The 21,990-nt window shown below is 49.2% G+C and overlaps 1 protein-coding gene across 1 annotated transcript; it reads right to left on the reverse strand.

The window, feature by feature from the left end:
* Positions 1-3,959: 3,959 nt before the first annotated feature.
* TCHP (trichoplein keratin filament binding) lies at positions 3,960-21,367 on the reverse strand. Its single transcript, XM_012469107.2, has 13 exons — positions 21,243-21,367; positions 19,212-19,399; positions 18,281-18,491; positions 17,638-17,694; positions 15,462-15,530; positions 14,398-14,571; positions 13,406-13,518; positions 13,169-13,235; positions 10,977-11,149; positions 9,593-9,674; positions 7,728-7,913; positions 6,738-6,881; positions 3,960-5,745 (listed from the first exon to the last, which is right to left on the reverse strand). The coding sequence occupies exons 2-13, from the start codon at positions 19,397-19,399 to the stop codon at positions 5,713-5,715; spliced, it is 1,497 nt and encodes a 498-aa protein (XP_012324530.2). The 5' UTR covers positions 21,243-21,367; the 3' UTR covers positions 3,960-5,712.
* Between the last annotated feature and the right edge of the window lie 623 nt (positions 21,368-21,990).

The following is a 21,990-nucleotide window of genomic DNA, read 5'->3' on the forward strand; positions in this document are numbered from 1 at the left end:
ACACCACAAACTTTTTATTTTAGTGAAAGGGTCTCCTTTGTTGCATAGGCTAGATTGCAAATGGCATAATCATAACTCACTGCAGCCTCAACCTCCAGGGCTCAAGTGACCCTCCTGCCTCAGCCTCCTGAGTAGCTGGGACTACAGGTGCGAACCACCATGTCTAGGTTTTTTTTTTTTTTTTTTTTTCTTGTGGACAGGGTCCCACTATGTTGCCAGGCTGATCTCAAACTCCTGGGCTCAAGCAATCCTCCTGCCTCGGCCTCCCAAAGTGCTGGCCTTGACTTTTTAACACAGCAGAAACATTTCTCCATAACTTTGTGTTCCATTCCACTCTAATGCACTGCATAACATCCCAAGCTCAAACAGCCTCCTGGTGATAGACATGTAGGTTGTCTGTTTCTGTTATCATACTAATGCTGTAAGCAACATCTTTGTACCAATATGGTATTTCTATCTCCTGGGCCAGGAGGCAGAGCAGTACATTTTGGGAAAGCTCTGCAGGGCCAGTCAGGACAGGGCCTTGCAGGCCAAGGAAGGATTTGGCTCTTGGTACTAAGTGTCCTGAGAGGCCACTGAAGAAAGTGGACGATTCTCATTTCAGGTGTGTGTTTGTGAAAGACCTCTGACTGTAGGATGAAGAAAAAAATTATGGGCTGGCTCAGTGACATGAAGGGTGGACATGAGGGAGCAAAGTGGATGGCCGCAGACTCCAGAGGCCAGCAGGACTCAGTGCCCTAGGTCTAAGGCATCATCAACTGGCAGGATAGATGCTATCACCAGATACTTATCTGAGAACACTGGAGAAGGGCCAGATGGCTTTGGGGTTTTTTCTAATGGTGGGGTTTGGGGGAGATCATTCACTAGTTTTGGCAATGCTGAGACACCGTGGAGATGTCAAAGTTGTAGGGACATTACAGTCTGGACTAGAGCTGCAGAGCCAGGAATTACTGATGTGGGGATGGCAGCAGAAGGCAGAGGCCTGCCTCACATCACCTGGGAGAGCCTGTGTGGTGAGGCCTGGGCCCAGAAAACTAGCACTGCTCGGTTACGACTGGCAAAGGCCACAGTAACTACAGAGTACCCACAGAACCCCATGTGTGTCAGCAGCCCTGATAGATCAAGAGCTGTACATGTGAACTAGAAGCCAGCGTCAGTGGCCCAGCTACTTAGCCCAGAGGCTTTGTCTGTCTTAGGAGCCAGGAGTCAGCAGCACGAACTGCAGTGCCACACAGCTTGAGTGCACGCTCACACGGGGGATCACGGCCCGCCAGCCTCCTACGGTAAGCGTTTCTATATAGAAATGGAGGAGGGGGTGTTTAGGGGAAATGAAGAAAAGGGATCTGCAGTGTTCAGATGAGTTAATTGGGAGAAAATGAGAAAAAAAGCGCTAAGGCAGCATCAAAGCAGTATCCTGACATCAATCCAGGCTTTTCCATCGTGATCCTGATGGCTGTAATGTGGCAAGAGGCCCATTTCCGGCCATTTTGCTGGAGATCACCTGCAATGCCTGCACTAGAAGTGATGTGCACAGAGGATTCCAGCAACTCCATTTTAATAGAAAAAACTGGAAACCAAACAAGTGGCAATGAACAAATGATAGTGAAATTACACAATCAGCTATGTAGAGCAGTGAAAATAAACCACAGCTACATGTTGGAAAAAAACGTGTATCTGTTGAGGTAGACATTGTTTTAAGTGATACTAAGGCATAAAGTAAACATCCCTCTAAAAGCAAGACATTGCAATGCAAAATCAGTTCCCTAAAATCAAACATCGAACTCCATCTCCATATAGCTTCTTTTTTTTTTTTTTTTTTTTTGAGACGGAGTTTTGCTCTTGTTACCCAGGCTGGAGTGCAATGGTGCGATCTCAGCTCACTGCAACCTCCGCCTCCTGGGTTAAGGCGATTCTCCTCAGCCTCCTGAGTAGCTGGGATTACAGGCACGAGCCACCATGCCCAGCTAATTTTTTTTTTTTGTATTTTTAGTAGAGACGGGGTTTCACCATGTTGACCAGGATGGTCTCGATCTCTTGACCTCATCATTTACCTGTCTTGGCCTCCCAAAGTGCTGGGATTACAGGCGTGAGCCACCGTGCCCGGCCCCCATATAGCTTCATGATTGAATTTAGTCGAGGTCATCAAGAACTGCTAAGGCCAATTTTTTTTTTTCCAGAGTTTCGCTCTTGTTGCCCAGGCTGGAGTGGAATGGGCAATCTCAGTCCACCACAACCTCTGCCTCCCGGGTTCAAGCGATTCTCCTGTCTCAGCCTCCCAAGTAGCTGGGATTACAGGCATGTGCCACCATGCCCGGCTAATTTTGTAATTTTAGTAGAGACGGGGTTTCTCCATGTTGGTCAGGCTGGTCTTGAACTCCCGACTTCAGGTGATCCGCCCACCTCAGCCTCCCAAAGTGCTGGGATTATAGGCGTGAGCCACTGCCCCTGGCCTAAGGCCAGTGTTTTTAAAGGCTTTACAATATCTATCTTTTAAATGATTGCTCTATATTTTATGAATACCAAAAACTACCTAAAAACCCAAATGAAAAAATCATATCCATAAATATGGATTTATAGACTGTACGTATTGCACAGACATCTCTTCAGTCCCATGAATGACAACTGGCTATGTGTCTGCCAGTGACATCTGCTCGTCTGTGTCCGATTCCAGCGTCTGACTTGTGTCACTGTTCATGGTCAGCTGTGACTTCCCAGGCCTAGTACCTTCCCTAGAGAGAATATGTGCTGAATGAGGAGCAGAAAGCGACGTGAAGTCATCACTTCTGTATCAGCACAAGAAGCATTTCCTAGCAGTGGCTTCAGCACCATCTGTACTAAAGAAATAGACCTTTGTAGAAAAATCTGCCAAAGAATAATCTAGAAACCACTCCTTTCGAGTCAGTAGGAAAAGGTGCTTAGCAACAATAGAACTCATATGTATCTGTAACTACAACACAATGAAAATACAAAATGCAAATACCCTGGGCCCATAGGTGTATGGGCCATAGTAGAAATAATAAGACAGTGGAAACTCTAAGTTTCTAAAACAAATTATATTGGACCAGTTTAGAGCAGAAACATTTAATTAGGGCAGTGAACCAGTATAACATAATTTTAATGCTAATGATTACCACCAAGCTTCACAAACAAAAAATTAAGCCAGGCATGGTGGCTCACGCCTGTAATGCCAGCACTTTGGGAGACAGAGGAGGGTGGATCACTTGAGATCAGGAGTTGGAGACCAGCCTGACCAACATGGGGAAACCCTATCTCTACTAAAAATATGAAAATGAGCCAGGTGTGGTAGCACATGCCTGTAATCCCAGCTACTTGAGAGGCTGAGTCAGGAAATCACTTGAACCCAGGAGGCTGAGGTTGCAGTGAGCTGAAATTACACCGCTGCATTCCAGCTTGGGCAAGAGTGAGACTCTGTCTCAAAAAAAAAAAATTAAAAAAACAATTCAGGCCAGGCACAGTGGCTCACACCTCTAATCCTAGTGCTTTGAGAAGCTGAGATAGGAGGAACGCATGAGCCCAGGAGTTCAAGACCAGCTTGGGCAACATGGCAAGACCCCCAATCTCTACTAAATTAGCCAGGCCTGGTGGTACACAACTGTAGTCCCAGCTACTGGGGAGGCTGAGATGGGAGGATCACTTGAACCTGGGAGGTGGAGGTTGCAGTTAGCTGAGATTACGCTGTTACACTCCAGCCTGGGTGACAGAGCAAAGCCCTGTTTCAAAAAAAAAAATTAAAAACCCACAGTTCACTGTGGTTCCAATTGAAAGAAGAGACAACTTTCCTATGAAAAATGAATATAACCTATAAAATGTGTTCAGTCATTGAAAACAGCCAAGCCTGTATGTGGGAGATGTGGATTAAATCAGTAAAAAGCCTGTCATCACCCACAATGCACTTTATGGCAGTCAATCAGAGAATCCATAACAAAGCCGGGAAACTGTGCTGTTGAAGCAGGATTTTATTTCACAATTAATGGACATCTGAAACAGGGGACATAACTGTGAGCATGTGTGATGAACGCGATGCTCAGGGGATCATAGCCAAAGAGTTGCAAGAAAATGAACAACAGATGAAGGACGTGGTTTGCAGCTCAGTCTGTTTTTACAGCATAATGGAAGTGAAAGGTAAGGTGGCCCTTAGACTCAGAATTTTAATAAACTTTGGTTAAACTATGGAACAATGCCCTGTAATTAGCTGTAATTTACAGAGATATGGAATCTTGAGCACAATGTAATGAAAACTGAAACCTCCAAGGAAGAATATAGGAAAAATACAAGTCATAAATTAAGATTACTGCAAGGAACTTATTCCTATTTGTAGAAATGAATGTAGACCTGTATCACGCTGATATAGTGGTGGGAGATAAATTTCTGGTTGGTCTGTGGTTCTAAGTCTGATCTAGTTTCTTGAGGCTCAGTGCTTCTTCCTCTGGGCACATAAATCCCAGAAGGCTACATGTAGCCAAGACATTCCCAAGACACTAGAAGTCCCACATGTCACACCCCTGCCTTTAAAATGTTAGCCAGCCAGGTGACCTTCTAAGGTACCTTTTTTGTTTTAGAGACAGGGTCTCATTCTTTTGCCCAGGCTGGACTTGAACTCCTGGGCTCAAGCAATGCTCTTGCTGCAGCCTCCCGAGTAGCTGGGACTACAGGCACATGTCACCACATCCAGTTTAAGGTCCCTTTTGGGGCTTGGTAACATACATGTTGGGATCACTCACTCAGACAATGCTCTATGGAAATTCTACCAAAATGCTTTCTGAAGGAGGAAAGACTCATCTCTTGCCACTTTTGTGGAATGTGTCCGTGGACGTCAGACTGTTCCAGGGTTTTAATTTGTTCAGTTCTTTTTTTTGAGATGGAGTTTCACTCTTGTTGCCCAGGATGGAGTGCAATGGGGTGATCTCGGCTCACTGCAACCTCCGCCTCCTGGGTTCAAGCAATTCTCCTGCCTCAGCCTCTCAAGTAGCTGGAGTTACAGGTGCCTGCCACCACATCTGGCTAATTTTTAAATTTTTAGTAGAGATGGGGTTTCACCACATTGGCCAGGCTGGTCTTGAACTCCTGACCTCAGGTGATCCACCCGCCTCAGCCTCCCAAAGTGCTGGGATTACAGGCGTGAGCCACCGTGCCTGGCTTCACAGTTCTTTTCTTCCAGAATACAAAAGATATAATCCTTTTAGGACCATTAAATTAACAAACTCTGAAATAAATTCCACCAACACCTATAGGTTTGTTTTCAATCGACTAAATTTAAATGGCAATTTTAAAAACTGAAAAGCTTTCCTCATGTTTCTAGAGTCAACACTGGAGGCTGACAAAGGTGAGACAACAGGAAACCACGTGCACCATCACAGGCACAACCTGTGGCTCCTTAGTATTGACCTTGAGTTGATATTACTGATAATATATTACAAGACTATGCGACAGTGCTGTAAACACGTGCCTATCAAAGACCCTTGCTTCGGTAAGAAAGGCATCAAAGGGCCTCTCACCAAGTGCTGCAGACCCACAGCATCTTAATGTGTGGCCAAACCCTGGATGCTTTTAATGATGAACCTGAGCAGGCACTGCTGAGCCATCTGATAGTGCCCCGGGCACTGACTATACCGGAGCCCCGTCAAACTGCCTGGAGGCTGGGATCAGAAGCCTCAGCATCCCTTGTTCTCTGTGCTTATGGTACCCATGAAGTCAATTCCAAGCAATTTTCGGATGTCCGTAAGGCTGAAAAAAGAAAGAAAACAAGACTGATCAGATCAGCAGTATCTGGAGCATGGGGAATTAGCCTATTTTAACTACAAGGTAAAAGAACAATATAAATGGCTGTTTCATTTATAGCTGAAATAGTCTGACCCTAAACCATAAATGAGGCACTTAATAACTTTTTATTTATTTTTTAATAACTTTTTATTTTTAAGTACTAGCCCTAAGAAACATTTTTGCATATGGTCTGTGAAACACTGATCCCAAGACACTCACTGATCCATGGTCAAGGGGGTTTGGAAAAATGCTGTTCCCTGCAGCTCTGAGAGTCAGTGTGTGACATGAGTGGCCTATGGAAAATTGCAGCACCTGCTCTAATTTTGTTTCAGTTTCCAGCGTCATCTGACCATGAAGAGCCAGTTCTCATTCTGTAGCACGTGTCCTGGGGAGTGCACTCTAGGCACTAGGCGGCCAGGGTGGCCCCGGGTAAAGGAGGCAGAGGGGACAAGCCAGCACCAGGGGTGCTTTAGTCATCAGCTTCCTCAGGGCAGGGGAGGCAGCCTTTGCTTCTCTGTGCTCCCCACGGTGCCGTGCAGAGAGGTCCGGGAAACAAGACACCGGGAGGCAGAGAAACAAAGATACACACACCGGGGGGAGAAGAGGGGAGGAGGACCGGTCTCCTGATCACTGGGCTTTGCTGTCTCAACAGTTGGGCCTACTGCTGTGTCCCCTCTCAGCAGCTGTGGCCACAGCTCTTCTTAGATTGCCCAAAGAGGGTGGACAGGCATGCAGCTTAGTAGGCAGAGGCCAGAGCAAAATCAACTCAAGGGCTGTTTGAGGCCCAACCAAGGACTGGAACAGCCCCTGCATGAGGAATACAGAAGAGGAACAAGGAATAACCCGGATGGCTGGAGAGCAGAGCCCAGTGTAGGGTGATGAACAGGCCCAAGAGAGCAGGGGCTGGGTGGAGTCTGTGTCACCATCGGTGGCCCGTCGCCTGGCAGGCTCCCTACCTTGGGCCGGTAGCCCTGCTCAGCCATGGTCTTGGCCTCCTGCTGCAGCAAGGCATCCGAGAGCTGCTCAGCCCGGCGGGCCTCCTCCTCTTCCTCCTCTTCCTGCTGGTCTGCTTCCCATGCCTGCAGCCGGCGCTCTGCAACCTGGGTGCCAAGAGCAAAGTCACCCCAAGACAAGGCCTATGGGGCAGAGCCCTGCCTCTGATGAGGAGGGTAGGCCTGCAGTCCTACCTGGGCTGGAGAATCCAGCTGAGCAACAGCAATGCAAGTACCAGGGAACGGACGGGAACATGCAGAACTGGAAAGGCTGTGTGTATAGCATGTACCTCGTGAAAAGCCCAGCATGTGGCCGGGTGTTTGGAGGGCTGTTTTGTCTTATGTCTAGGGACTGAAGTGAAGAGAGAACTGTGGCCCCTGGTAAGCCAACAGCTTCCAGAAGCAGACAGGACAAAGAGAACAGGCAGCAGTGTCAGCCTCATGCCCACATGTGATGGAGGATGTGGAGGAGAACGAAGCCACAGTCAAGAGGATGAGGACTGCCAGATGCAGTGGCTCAAGCCTGTAATCCCAGCACTTTGGGAGGCCAAGGCAGCGAGATCATGAGGTCAGGAGTTCAAGACCAGCCTGGCCAACATAGTGAAACCCCATCTCTACTAAAAATACCAAAAAATTAGCCGGGCATGGTGGCAGATGCCTGTAATGTAAGCCCAGCTATTCGGTAGGCTGAGGTGGAAGGATCACTTGAACCTGGGAGGCAGAGGTTGCAGGGAGCCGAGATCATGACACTGCACTCCAACCTGGGCAACAGTCTGAGACGTCTTAAAAAAAAAAAAAAAAAGGATGAGGACTGCAGCCAGGACTAAAACTGGACACTGTGCTCTCACGTGCACGCGAGCCCTGCCAGGCAGTCCAGGGCCTCTGAACCCTGTCCCATGATGATGTGAGAACCACAGCAGGCCCACTGCCTCCCGCCCTTGGGCTCAGCCCCACCTGGGCTTCCAGCTCCCGCTTCCTGGTGGATTTCAGCTCTTCACTCTCCTCTTTCTCGCGACGAGCAGATTCTCTCGCCTCCTCGAGATTTCGAATAAGTTGCTCCCTGTGTTTCAGGGATTCCTCTTGTGCCCGTCGGTTCTGTTCAATCTTCTCTTGTATCTGCTGTTGTCTCCCTGTCAGAACCTACCCTCAGCAGAAAGAAAGGGCAGCTTTGAGGTTGACCCTAACAGATCGTGGTTCTACAAGCCTTGCACAGACTGCAGCCACAGCAAGGCCCAGTCTCATCCTTGGGCCTCAGGCCCAAATACACAGACAGAGGCAGAGCCACACTACAGGATGTGCTCTCACAATGTCAGCCACGCTTGCCAGTATACCAGAAACATTTCCCTCACACCCCAACATACACAAAATGTATCCAGATTGTGTATTATGAAGAGACAGCTGAATGCCAAAGAGATCAAAGGAGACTGGGATGGAGTCCTCTCCCCAAGGGCACAGAAACCTTGCAGCAACAAGGTGAGTCTTACCTCCTATCAGTGAGTTCTAAAAAACAGGAAAACCACAAACACACAGATGACCAGAGGCGGAGCTGGGGTTATCCCCTAATCTTTTGAACCTGCTGTGTTTGAAACCTGCCCCCAGAGCCGTGTGATACCCAAACTCCAGCCCAGCCCACAGTCAGGAGCGGGAAGCCACCTGACACTGTCAACAGTTATGCTGCAGGGCTGGGGGAAACAGAAAAGTGGCTGCCATCAGGAGGGAAATTTAAATGAGGAAAATCAAAAGCCACTGGAGAATTCTTGGTATTTACAAGAGCAAAACGTCAGTCGGGACCCAATTTCCTGTGGATTCCAAAATACTGCATACTACCAGACACAACACAGAGTTTCTCATTCTAAGCCACTTTAAAACAACTTTCAGCTCATGGATAACTAACTCTCCTCTCCTTCCAGATTTCCCTGTGGTTGGTGTGTGTCTTCCATGCATGGCGTACACACTGACCAGGAAAACAGTTATGTTCTCCAGTTCACATCTGTCGTCTATCCCAAGGGGGAAAACGCATGGGAAGAGCCTCCTGTACCAAGATGCTCCCTGCGGTGTTTCTCGGAATGGCTCCGAATTAGAAAAACAGCACATCCAGCCGGGTGCAGTGGCTCATGCCTGTAATCCCAGCACTTTGGGAGGCCAAGGCAGGTGAATCACGTGAGGTCAGGAATTCGAGACCAGCCTGGCCAACATGGTGAAACCCTGTCTCTACTAAAAATATAAAAACTAGCTGGGTATGATGGCAGGTGCCTGTAATCCCAGCCACTTAAGAGGCTGAGGCAGAAGAGTCGCTTGAACCCAGGAGGCGGACGTTGCCATGAGCTGAGATCGTGCCATTGCACTCCAGCCTGGGTGAGAGCGAAACTCCATCTCAAAAAAAAAAAAAAAAGAAACAAAGAAAAACACGGCACATCCACAAAAGGGAACGAAAAGGCAGCGGGAGACAGAGGACAGTCTGCGATACAGCCCTTGACGTGGCTTTTATAAAGATGTAACAGCATATTACAACGCCTAAAGTAAGACAATTAAAAATACATGTGGAAAAAATGTTGGGCCTGGAAACAGAAGAGCAGAAGGAAGCAGCAGCTATGGCTGTGTATAGAACGGCACTGTGGGGGACTTTTTCATTTCTACTTTCTGTACTTCTGAATTTTTTTCTAGTAAGTTCATATTAATTTTCCAATGATTTTTAAGGCCCACTTAAAATGACCAGAGAAGACTCTGTTCCCAGAGCATCTGGCAGGGTGACTGATCACAGACTTCGAGACACCTGCCCGGGACCCAACAGCTGTCCACATCGCTGCAGCTGGGATTACCTCGCTCATCAGTCTGTCCCGTGCGCTGCGCTCTCGGGCCCACTCTGCCTCTCTCTTTTCCCACATCTCCTTGGCCTCCTCCCTGGGCAAACACAAAAGGGATGATAGCAGGCTCCGGCAGGAAGTGAGCTACGGAACAGACAGGGCTGCAGGGCACATGGCTTCTGCAGGGCCTCCCTGCAGATAAACATCCACACGCACACTGAAAAGATTACATTAAAGACAGCATCCACAGACAGTACTGTTGGAAGCTTGTTGTTGTTGTTGTTTTAGATGGAGTCTTGCTCTGTCGCCCAGGCTAGAGTGCAATGGTGCGATCTCAGCTCACTGCAACCTCCACCTCCTAGGTTCAAGTGATTCTCATGCCTCAGCCTCCTGAGTAGCACCACCATGCCCGGATAATTTTTGTATTTTTAGTAAAAATGGGGTTTCATCATGTTGGTCAGGCTGGGCTTGAACTCCTGATCTCAAGTGATCTGCCCATCTTGGCCTTCCAAAGTGCTGGGATTACAAGCGTGAGCCACCGCACCCAGCCCTGTTGGAAGTATTTAAGTTACCTTTTTAATACCCATCTCCTTATAAAAAGCAATTGTGGGCTGGGTACGGTGGCTCACACCTGTAATCCCAGCACTTTGGGAGGCCGAGGCGGGTGGATCACAAGGTCAGGAGATTGAGACCATCCTGGCTAACATGGTGAAACCCTGTCTCTACAAAAAAAAAAAAAAGAACATTGGCTGGGTGTGGAGGCACGCGCCTGTAGTCCCAGCTACTCAGGAGGCTGAGGCAGGAGAATCGCTTGAATCCAAGAGGCAGAGGCTGCAGTGAGCCAAGATTGTGCCACTGCACTCCAGCCTGGGCAACTGACCGAGACTCCATCTCAAAAAAAAAAAAAAAAAAAAAAAAAAGCAACTGTGATGACTTACACCATGGCCAGGTCCATTATGAAGATGTGCTCCTTGGGAACGATGGACAACATAACAGATATTTCTTTTTCCTTTTTTTCTTTCTGAGACAGAGTCTCGCTCTGTCACCCAGGCTGAAGTGCAGTAGTGCAATCATAGCTAATCAGAGCCTCAATCTCCTGGGCTCAAGCGATCCTTCCACTCAGCCTCCCGAGTAGTTGGGACTACAGGCGTGAACAACCATGCTTGGCCAATTTGTGTATTTTTGGTAGAGACTGGGGTTTGGCCATGTTGCCCAGGCTGGTCTCGAACTCCTAGGCTCAAGTGATCCATCCGCCTTGGCCTCTCAAAGCACTGGGATTACAGGTGTGAGCCACCAAGCCCAGCCAACAGATATTTCAGTAACAGGTGACCCATGGGGCATTTCAAGGAACCAGAGTCGAGGCCAGGAGCCTCTGGCGCAGTCAGTGGCCGCCACTCACCTCAGCAGCATCTGCAACTCTGCCTCCCGTGCCCGCTCCAACTGCAGCTGCTCCTCAATGGCCTGCTTCATCCAGGCCGCATCAGCCACCGCCTGCTCCCGCTTGGCCAGGTTGAGGCGCTGGCTCTCGTCCTCCTTCTCAAGGAGGGTCTGCAGGATCCGCCTGTCTGCCTCCTAGAAGAAGCAGAGGGCGGCATGTGGCTGGGCTAGACAGAGCCCTTCTGCAGTGAGAGCCTACACAGAGCCTATCACAGACATTCATGATCCTACACAGTGTTCTCAAGACAGAGATGGGAAGATGCTGGATTATTTCTGAACAGACTGGGGATAAGCATGAGGGGTGGTTCAGACACTGCATAGGCCTAGGAGCTTCTCTCTGGCTAAAGGGAGACTCCACAACCACCACATGCCCTTGGAAACATCTGGTTGCACTTTTTAGAATAAAACTTGGCAAAAATCCCACTTTTAAGAACGAAGACCACAGTGACACAAAGGTGCAAAATACTCACTGCAGCTTTTATGTAAGAGGGAAAAATCAGAAACAACCAAAATGCTCATTGGTGGGGAATTAGCTGCGATGTACACTGACATAATGGAAGCATTAAAAGAATGCAGGAGGATGGGCACCAAGGCTCATGCCTGCAATCCCAGCACTTTGGGAGGCTGAGCTAGGAGGATCACTTGAGCACAGGAGTTCAAGACCCGCCTGGCAAACATAGCAAGACTCCCATCTCTACAAAAAAAAAAAAAAAAATCAGCCAGGCATGGTGATACACACCTATAGTCCAAGCTACTCAAGAGCCTGAGGTGAGAGGAGAGCTTGAGCCTGGGAGGTCCTGATTGTGCCACTGCACTCCAGCCTGGACAACAGAGCAAGACCCCATACAAACAGGCTGCACACCAGGACCAGCTGTGCTGTTGCGCCACATGTCCTGCCCTGACCACAGTGGGTAGGGATGGGAAGGGCAGCTTGGGTCTGTCCCCTTCACAGCATGGGAGCTCATCAAAGTACTTAGGAATCCAAAGGAACTATTTGAAAAGAACAGGTTCAATCTAAGCATAATGATCTTTTGTTTGTGTTTTTGGTTTTTTTTTTTTTTTTTTGAGACAGTCTCGCTCTGTTGCCCAGGCTGGAGTGCAGTGGTGTGATCTTGACTCACTGCAACCTCCGTCTCCTGAGTTCAAGCAATTCTCCAGCCTCAGCCTCTCAAGTAGCTAGGACTACAGGTGCGCACTACCATGCCTGGCTAGTTTTCGTTTTTGTTTTGTTTTTTTTTTGAGACGGAGTTTCGCTCTTGTTGCTCAGGCTGGAGCGCAAGTGGCGCGATCTCGGCTCACCGCAACCTTCGCCTCCCGGGTTCAAGCAATTTTCCTACCTCAGCCTCACGAGTAGCTGGGACTACAGGCGTGCGCCACCACACCCGGCTATAGTTTTTGTATTTTTTTTTTAGTACAGATGGGGTTTCTCTACTAACCCCATCTCTACTAAAAATGGGGCCTCAAACTCCTGACCTCAGACAGTCTACCCACCTTGGTCTCCCAAAGTGCTGGGATTACAGGTAATGAGCCACCGTGCCCGGCAGAGCTTTTTAAAAATTACATAGATTTAGTGTTAACCGAAGATGCTTATGAATGCAACCTCAATTGCATTTAAAAACAAAAACGAAACAAACCTCCACCTCTCTGAATGTAAACATATCTAGAAAGATGTGCACCAGACAGACACCTCTGGGGACAGACAGATTGCAGGTGCTGGTCAAGGGGGTGATCTCACTTTGTGTTGTGCTGTTTTTTAAATAACAGGTTTATTGAAAAATAATTTGACATTCTGATATCTGTATCTCTCTGTGTATCACACACACGCTGGAAAAGGATCCTTACGGTCAAGCTAATTACCATATCCTCATAGTTGCTTTTTGTGGTGACAACACTTAAGATTGACTCTCTTAGCAAATTTCAAGAATACAACACGGTGTCATCAGCTGTGGTCAACACACTGGACAACAGTCCCCAGAACTGCATCTCCAGAGGGTTGGATATACCCTCTGACCAACATCTCCCCTCTCCCATGATCCCTCTCTCTCTTTTCATTCTCACAAGAATGCACTCATATACTAAGAAATGGAAGACTTTTTTTTTTTTTTTTTTCAAAAAGAGGATGAGAAAGATGTCAGGCTGTCTCTTCAGACTTACCAGCTCCTCTTGGATCTGCTGTGCGCGTCTGCTGAGTTGAGCGTTATACTGATGTCTCAAGAAGCGCCTGAAGGAGAATCAAATGTGGGCTACCTTCAGTATCTCAGAAAGAATTAAACGGAAGTTAGACAACTGCTGACCACAGGGCGTCTCCTTTATGGTTTCAGCAACACGAAAGTCTGAAAAAGCAAGAGGCCCACCCGCGTGGGAAGAGTGAGGGGCCCTTCTGACACGCACCCCAGCTCTGCCTTCTCCCGGAAGGCTTCCATCTGCTTCCGCTCTTCCTCCAGCCTGTCCAGCTCCCACTGCTGCTTCAGCAGATTCTCCTGCTCCTTCTTTAGTTTGGTGGCCTGTGGTGGTGAGTAAGCCCGACTGAGATCTGAGATGGTGGGAATCAGATCTTCCTTCACGCCCCATCTCCGTTCTTCAGACACTATGCGACGGTGGCCTGGCCACCACGTGGTCGCGATCCCCTCCCACCTCTCACTTACTCATCCCATCTCATCTGAGCCATTTCCCCAAAGGGCCTTTCTGAGTCCCAAACTCTAGACTCCCACAGGACCCTGTACTGGTCCACACTTACTATAACTTAACTGTCCTCCGCCTGACACAGCCTCCACCAGGAGGCCAGTCCTGTGGTCCTTGCTCAGGCTCTATCTCTAGCTCCAACCCAGTGCTCAGCACCTAGAATAAGTAGTGGGCACTAAGAACGTAGGTGCTGAATCACTGGGCCTAGGTAAGGGGAAGTGGGGTCACAGGAGCATGGGACTCCCTCATCTAAATAGGAAAATCTAATTCTTTCAAGGGAACTGTGCCGTGTTCTCTAAAAACAGCCTCCGGACCAAAAACCCTCAGTTAGGCCTCGAGACCTGAAACCTGCTCCCCACAGAGAGCTGGGTGCTAGATCAGCCGACTAAATCGTGTCTACTTAGCGCACTGGAAAATCCACGTTCTAAGAATATTCTCCAGCGGCAGGTTGCTGAGCACCTCTAAGAGAACAGCTACTGGCTCTGTGTCGTTAATGTTCTGGAATCCAGGCACACAGACGAGGAGAACAGCAAAGCTCCAGGCAGAAGGGGATGCATGTGAGAGGAAGAACGTGGCTCCTGCTGCCCTTCATAGGATCTCAGCCCTGCTATGGTCTCTCCTTAGGGCGGCCTCTCAAGTGCCCATCTCATGCTAATGAGCAGCTATGGAGGAGGTCACGGCCGAGAGGGGCTCGTGCCCACCTCCACCTCCTTCAGCTTCAGCTCCTCCATCTGCTGCAGCAGCGCCTCGGCCTGGAGCTTGTCCTCCAGCTGCCTCCTCTCCTCTTCGGCTTTCATCCGTTCAAGCGCCTCCCTTCGGGCCTTTTCGTATTGGTTTTCATACCGTTTGTTCTCTTGCTCTGCTGTGGCTTCTTGCTGCAAGGAGCCGAATGAACACAGGAGGTCAGTATCTGTACCATACACCAACAAAAACCCAGCTCCTGCCGCCATTCTGCAGGCCACAGGGCCCAGGCAGTTCCTGCCTGAATCCCAAGTGACAACGCCCTCAGAGACCAAGTCAGGGAGGGCCTTGGTAATGCTGGGTTTCCACCCCACTCAACAAAACACTTTCTGAAGCGAACCAGGAGGCAAAGCGACCGGTGCATGGAGGTGTGGAAGCTCAACCCCAAAGGGGCTACTGTAAGCCAGGGCTGTGAGTTTATGATGCAAATTTCATCAGAATGACAAAAATGCCCTTAAAGACACATGTTCTAGCTAGACCCTGTGGCCCACACCTGTAATCCCAACACTTTGGGAGGCTGAGGTGGGAGAATCGTTTCAGGCTAGGAGGCCAGACCAGCCTGAGCAACAGAGCAAGACCCCATCTCTATAAAAATTAAAAAATTAGCTGGGTGCAGTGGCGCATACCTGGGTCCCAGCTACTCGGGAGGCTGAGGTAGGAGGACTGCTTGAGCCCAGGTGGTCGAGGCTGCAGTGAGCTGTGAATCGCTGCAGCGAGCTGTGAATCGCTGCAGCCTGGGTGACAGAGCAAGACCCTGTCTCCAAAAGAAAAAAAAGACGCATGCTCTACATGCCACCTCCCAGCCCTGGTCACCTGGCCTTACTCTGCCCTAGGAATGATCACATAGGATTCTAGTATGTATAAGAGTAAACATTCAGTTTTCACATGTGTCAAGTAAACTGAGAAAGAGTCTACTGTACTCCTTAACTGGAGTCACTGACATTGAAAACAGCAAACAAATGCAAAGACATGGACAGCCTCCCACCACAGAATGCAGGGCTATTCCCAGAGTCACATACCACACCTGTTTTTTTTCTTCTTTCTGCATTTCCCAAGAGTTTACCACATGCTTCTGGTGAAGGTCCAGCTCCATCTGAGGACAGAAGTGGGAGGATGTGAGCTTCCTCAGGGGACAGACAGGCACTATGGGGACAGTGTGCTGCTGCCCTCTGTGCCGACTGTTGGAACATGGTCATGACTTCCCTTCATGGGGACTCAGTGGCACAGGCGTCCAATAGAGAGTGTGGGATGACTCCAACATGTAGTGTGAATGCAAGTCAATCAGAAGACCAAGGGACCAGGCGCTCCTGCACCAATCTCCTGAGCTGGTACAAAGTAACAGAGACTTCCCTCCCACTAGCCCTGGGGTTGAGCCGGATGCTGAAATGGAAATACAATTTCAAAGGCCACCTTGGGTTGGTCTACTACATGCCAGGCCCTGGGAGACAGCTGGGTGAGGAGAAGACTCAACCCTGTGCCTGGCTCCCCAAAGCCTCCTCTGCAAAGCAGATGAGTATGTACTCCCTGTATCAAGTGATGTGCCAGTAGGTCCAACAAGTTTGGAATTGTTAGCAAGAGATTTGGGTGCAGAGAATCTCCTGGATTAGAAAATGGATCACAATATTCAATCCAAAAGCTTTTGTTGTAAGAAACTGTTTATAAAATTAGCCAGATGTGGTGGTGCCCACCTGTCTCAGCTACTCAAGAGGCTGAGTGGGAGGATCAGCTGAGCCCAAGAGTTCGAGATCAACCTGAGCAACATAGGGAGACCTCGTCTCTACAAAAAGTTTTAAAATAATCTTTCCTGGCTGGGCTGGTGGCTCACACCTGTAATCCCAGCACTTTGGGAGGCCGAGGCGGGCGGATCACAAGCTCGGGAGTTTGAGACCGGCCTGGTCAATATGGTGAAACTCCATCTCTACTAAGAATACAAAAAAATTAGCTGGGCATGGTGGTGTGTGCCTGTAGTCCCAACTACTTGGGAGGCTGAAGCAGAAGAATCACTTGAACCCAGGAGGTGAGTTCAAGCTGCAGTGAGCCGAGCAAGATCACAACACTGCACTCCAGTCTGTGGGACAGAGTGACTGTCTCAAAAATAAATAAATAAAATCTTTCCCAACTTACAACTGAACATATGCTATGCAACTAACTTGAATGTTCTGAATAAACTTTTCTGACTAAACGGTTCTGGATGCCAACTATACCGATGCCAACAGGACTAAGGAGTCCTCCCACAGATTGGTGTGAACTGCACAAAAGCACTAGATCTTCCATTATTTAGCACCTGGTGATTTCTAAATGTAACTATGAATAACGTGAAGGCATCAAATGTATACAAAAACTATAAGTTGAAAATAAATGAATGATAACAGTGAGGAATGATCTCCCTCCAACCAAATCTCCACTGAACAATGCCACCAAGCCAAGAGGTCACCCCCTCTCCTGCAGTTTGTCCTCCTCTCCCCTGCCAGCCCAGTTCAGGCCTTCACTGGGCTGGGCTCTCACAGCACCCCTCCCTACCCGCCAGCATATTATGCCAGAGGGATCTTTTTGAAATGCAGCCGGGATGCTGTGTGTCACCTCCCAGCACCTTCAGAGGAAGGTCCCACAAGCTCTTCCGACATCTGGCACCATCCACCTCACCAGCATCAGCTCTTGGGGTTCCCCCTATCTGACATCCTAGCCTCACCGGCATACTTTCAGCTCCCAGGCCTCACTCTGCTCTCAAGTCTCAGGCCGGTTCTCACAGTCATGTGAACCTAGAACGTCCTTTCCTCCCCCTACACATATCCCTTCAAACTCATCCACCTCAGGAACTCCTCTGGGAAGCCTCCCCGACCCCTCCAGAGTTGAGTGCACTGGCCCATGCCATCTTCTCAGGCCGGCCCAGCACCCTGCATCTGGCCCTGTAATGAGCTACCACTGTCTCCCATGCTGGACGCAAGCTTATGAGCAGAAAGCACATCTAATCTCCATGCCCCCACCTAGTAGGCCAGGCAGCCAGGGTTCAATCAACACTTGTTCAACAACTGAATGAACCGCTCAGTGCAGCCTGTGCTAGATCTTCCGCCTGCTGCTCTTTTCAGGCAGCACAAGGTTCCCTCCTCTGTTTCAACCTAGTACAAGATACATGGTAAAAAAATGTCTGGAAACATGATTTCATCTACTTAGGCAAATCAATGGAGGTCTCTGACTTTCACCTCTCGAAGTCTCGGGTTGTTCTTTTTCCAGTGTTCATACAAAAGTTGTTCAGCAATCTATCAAGAAAACACAATGGAAAGCCTGATGTCATTTTTCAAATCCATCCACATTTTGGGTGACACACAGAAGTCAGCTCAAGCTACAGGCGCCTCCATTCACACCGTCACTGCACCCACTGCTCAAACCCTGGTGCTTCACACGCACAGCTCTGAGAACCACATGACACTAATGAGTGACTCTTGCAGTGGTGACAAAAGGAGGCCAAAATCTGATGCTACTACACAGAGGTCCTATCTAGGGGGTCTCAAAATAACATAGCAGGGTGAAAAGCACAGACTGGGGCTCACTGTTTCACACAACTACTTTGGAAGGTAAGATAGACTAGTCCCAGATCTTTGTGGGCCCACATAACCAGAAGCAAGGAAAAATCTCAGATGTAATGATTTAAGGGGCTAAAGGGAATACAGCTGACTCATCCAAAACCCAGTCCCTGCACAAGGACTTAAGCTCTTTTCCTGCTGGCTCTGGAGTTAACTGGCATCTCATCAGACCTGAGCACCCAGGAATGACCCTACATGTGCAACACACACAGGCTGGGAGCGCTCCTGCTCCACAGCCTCCTGAAGGCCTCTGGGAAGTTACCAGTTTCCTCTGCTCTTCTCTAGCTGATTTCAGATTCCTGTGCTGCTCCCGGATTCTTCTTTCCCTCAAGTTCATGCTCAGCCTTAGCTCCTCCAGTTCTCTGGCCAGCAGGTCCTGCTCCTCCTGCACGAGCTGCCTGAGCTTCTCCCGCCGGACCTCCAGACTCTTCCTCTTCTCCTCCTTCATCTTCTCACGCAGATAGGCGTGCATGCTGGGTGAGAGGGAGCCCGCCTGAATCAATCATGCCACAGCCACAAGGAGCATGCTCTGCTCTGCTGTGTGGGTAAGAAGCTAAGGTAGGTATGTCATGGTGACACAGGAATGTGTCCCCAGCCAAACTGAAGAGAACAGGTAACAGAATAGTATGCATAAGAGAAAATCTTGTTTTTGCAAAAAGAAAATGTATAAATAATATATATGTTATCCATCACATAAATCCTATGGCGTAGATCTGCTGTAGCCCCACTTGACTGATGAGGAAACTAAACCTCATGCATTCAGCAAGAGACATAGTTAGGATTTCCATCTAGGTCTATCTGACTTCAAAGCCTACGCTTTTGGCCTCCATGTTTTTACAGGAATTTCTATAAAAGCAGGTTTGTGTGTGTGTGAATTTAAGCATAAATACCAATGGGAAAAGGCATGGAAGGATATGTGCCAGACTTAACTGTGGCTCTCTCTGGGGATGTGGGGTTACAAGGAGGCTTATGAATTATATCATATGCTTCTGCATCATTTTTTCTTTTTTTCAGTGCCAATGTATACTGCACTGATGATCTATTTTTTCTATTTCCAGCTGGAAAAACATCATCGTGCAGGTAATTCATGCTGCCTGGCAAATCCTATGCTCCCTGAATTCTTAAGGCCTCATCCCCTGACCAGCAGCAAGTGGCCCCCACCTCCATCCAATCATCAGTCACTGCACAATTACCTCCGCTGGTAGGAGGTTTTAGAGCTCCACTCTGCCTGCTTGGAGCTGCAGATGTCAGACATCCTGAAGTAACGGCTGTTCTGCTCCCACTGCTGCCGAAGCCGGGCCTCCTGCTCTCGCTGTCGTGCTAGCTGCTGATGCAGGCGCTGCTGGCTGCACCAGTAGGACGGCAACGTGGGGAGCGCCATCTGAGAACAGGAATGGGAAGAAAATGAAGCACTGCAAATCCCAGGAACCCTCACCAGCTTCACCTCAGCCCTTGGCTACTCAGTGAAATCACCTGGTGGAACTTTACCTTAGTGGGGCCCAGGTACCAGCATTTTAAAAAATGATTGCCACTAGTGCTGCAAAGTATCAATTTAAATAAGCCTTAGCCAGATGTGGTAGCTCAGGCCTATAATCCCAACACTTTGGGTGGCCGCGGCAGGAGGATCACTTGAGGCCAGGAGTTGGAGATCAGCCACATCATGAGACCTCATCTCTACAAAATGTCAAAAATTAGCCAGGAGTGGTGGCATGCCTGTAGTCCAGCTACTCAGGAGGCTGAGGCAGGACTGCTTGAGCCCAGGAGCTCAAGGCTGCAGCAAGCCATGTTAGCGCCACTGCACTCAGCCTGGGTGACAGTGACTTTTTGTTTCAAAAAAGCAAAAACATCAAAAAATCAGGACTGCATGCAGTTGTGGGCCAGCCCTTACTAGGGACACAACAGACAGGGACAGGGATTATCCTCAGATTGCTAGACTAGGCACATCAGGGGCATTTATGCTCTGCTTAAACAGAGACAATAATGTAAGGAACACATGTGTGTGCCAAGCACTCAATACATATTACTTTTTTCATTCTTACAATCACCTTGCTATTTGGCAGGGAGGAAACAAGTTGGAAGAGGTGAAGTGATTTGCTCAAGATAGCAGAGCCAGGAAGCAGAGGAACTAAAAAAGCATGATCCGGCTGGACGCATTGGCTCACGCCTGTAATCCCAGCACTTTGGGAGGCCGAGGCGGGCAGATTGCCTGTGGTCAGGAGTTCGAGACAAGTCTGGCCAACAAGGTGAAACCCTGTCTTTACTCAAAATACAAAAAAAATTAGCCAGGCGTGGTGGCGTGCGCCTGTAATCCCAGCTACTTGGAAGGCTGAGGCAGGGGAACTGCTTGAACCGGGGAGATGGAGGCTGCAGTGAGCCGAGATCACGCCACTGCCCTCCAGCCTGGTGTGTCTCAACAACAACAAGCATGATCCTAATTCATGTCCCTCTGAGACCAGCGCCCAGGCTCTCTACACTGCAAGGGGGTTGCCTGTTGGGACCAACATGCAGCTCTGACAGCCCCCGGGGAGGGGCCTAGCCTGATGTAACACTAGGAAGTATTTTGGGCTACCATGGACAGACCTATCATCTTGAAGATGAAGCAACTGAGACCTAGAGTGCGGAATTGCCTGAGCAATGTAGGGATACAGCTGGAGCCCTGAAAGCAGAGAGCAGTCTCACTCCAGGCACCGATTTCCCTGACCCAAAAGCTGTCCTCAAGTGCAGGTTCGACGCAGTGCCTGGGTAGAAATGCCTGTTGAATGAGCGAAAAGGCTTGGCCCCTGCCAAGAATCTCATACTCGGGGTCCTTCAGGTTTGGGGACAAACACTCTGCGTCTATGGTCGAAATGTAGCCGGCCGGCTGCTAACGTGTGACCTCGGTCTCGAGACCATGGTAAGCTTCATATTCTTTTTCCCTGTCTCGTAAAGCCGCCAGTGGATCAAGCTTTGCATCGAAAGTCAAAAGTTTAAGATTCCGGTCCTGGATTGGCCACCCACAAGCTGGGCTGCTCCCCGAACACGTCGCATCCCTCTCTCGACCTGAACAGGTACGTGCAACAAAGTGGGTCACAGCGCATCGGGGGCAGAGTGAGGACCCTAAGCGCCCAGAGCTCGCGTCCGCGGACTCCCGCCCCGGTTCCTGCCCGCGCGGGCCGCCTGCGTTCAGGACCCTATGGGCCCCCGCCCTAACGCCGGATCCGGCAAAGTCCAATCCCCCAACTCACGCTTCTCTGCGTCTCGGAGTTTCCGAAGAGTCCCCCGGCCCGAGTTCCCGCAGGCACGAAGCGGGCCGGCCAGTTCCCAGGCCTATTTCCCAGACGCGCTACAGCAACGCCAGCGCTCTCTTTCCTGGTTGCGCCGGCAACGGCCCCCAACGACGCTGCGTCGCAAGGACCAAGCTTCTTTCAGCGCGAAGGGAGACTGTTTTTCTCTGGTGCCCCCTCGTGGTCGGCGGGAGATAAATAGCAAACGTCGCTAGTCTTTGAAATAGGGAAGGATGGAGGCAAAGAATCCCTCCGTGAACTACACGTATTTCAGGATGGTGATTATCTTCACCTGAAGGTGAAGGCGGAAACCAGGGGGAAGAGAATATAAGCCAGTGCTTCTCAAACCTGGCTGCGCATGAGAATCACCAAATACCAGCCTGCGCAACATGGAAGGACCCTGTCTCTAAAAAAAATTTTTTTAAAATTAGCATGTTGGTACCTATGGTCCCAACTACTCAGAGGCTGAGACAGGAGGATCACTTGAGCCCAGGAGGCTGAGGCTGCCGTGAGCAGACTATTAAAAAGAAAATAAACATATTTACTTGTTTGTTCTCTTTCATTTTCCTATTCTTTCCTTTGTTTATTCTTCCCTTCATTTCTCCATTCTTTATTCATCTCTCTTTTTCCTGGATGCAGCATCCTGGCCTTGGCTGGGTGCAGTGGCTCACGCCTGTAATCCCAGCACTTTGGAAGGCCGAGGTGGGCG

This window comes from Aotus nancymaae, unplaced genomic scaffold (genome assembly GCF_030222135.1).
Source record: "Aotus nancymaae isolate 86718 unplaced genomic scaffold, 86718_ANA_hifiasm-v0.15.2.pri h1tg000021l, whole genome shotgun sequence".
In the NCBI taxonomy this organism is placed as follows: domain Eukaryota; kingdom Metazoa; phylum Chordata; class Mammalia; order Primates; family Aotidae; genus Aotus; species Aotus nancymaae.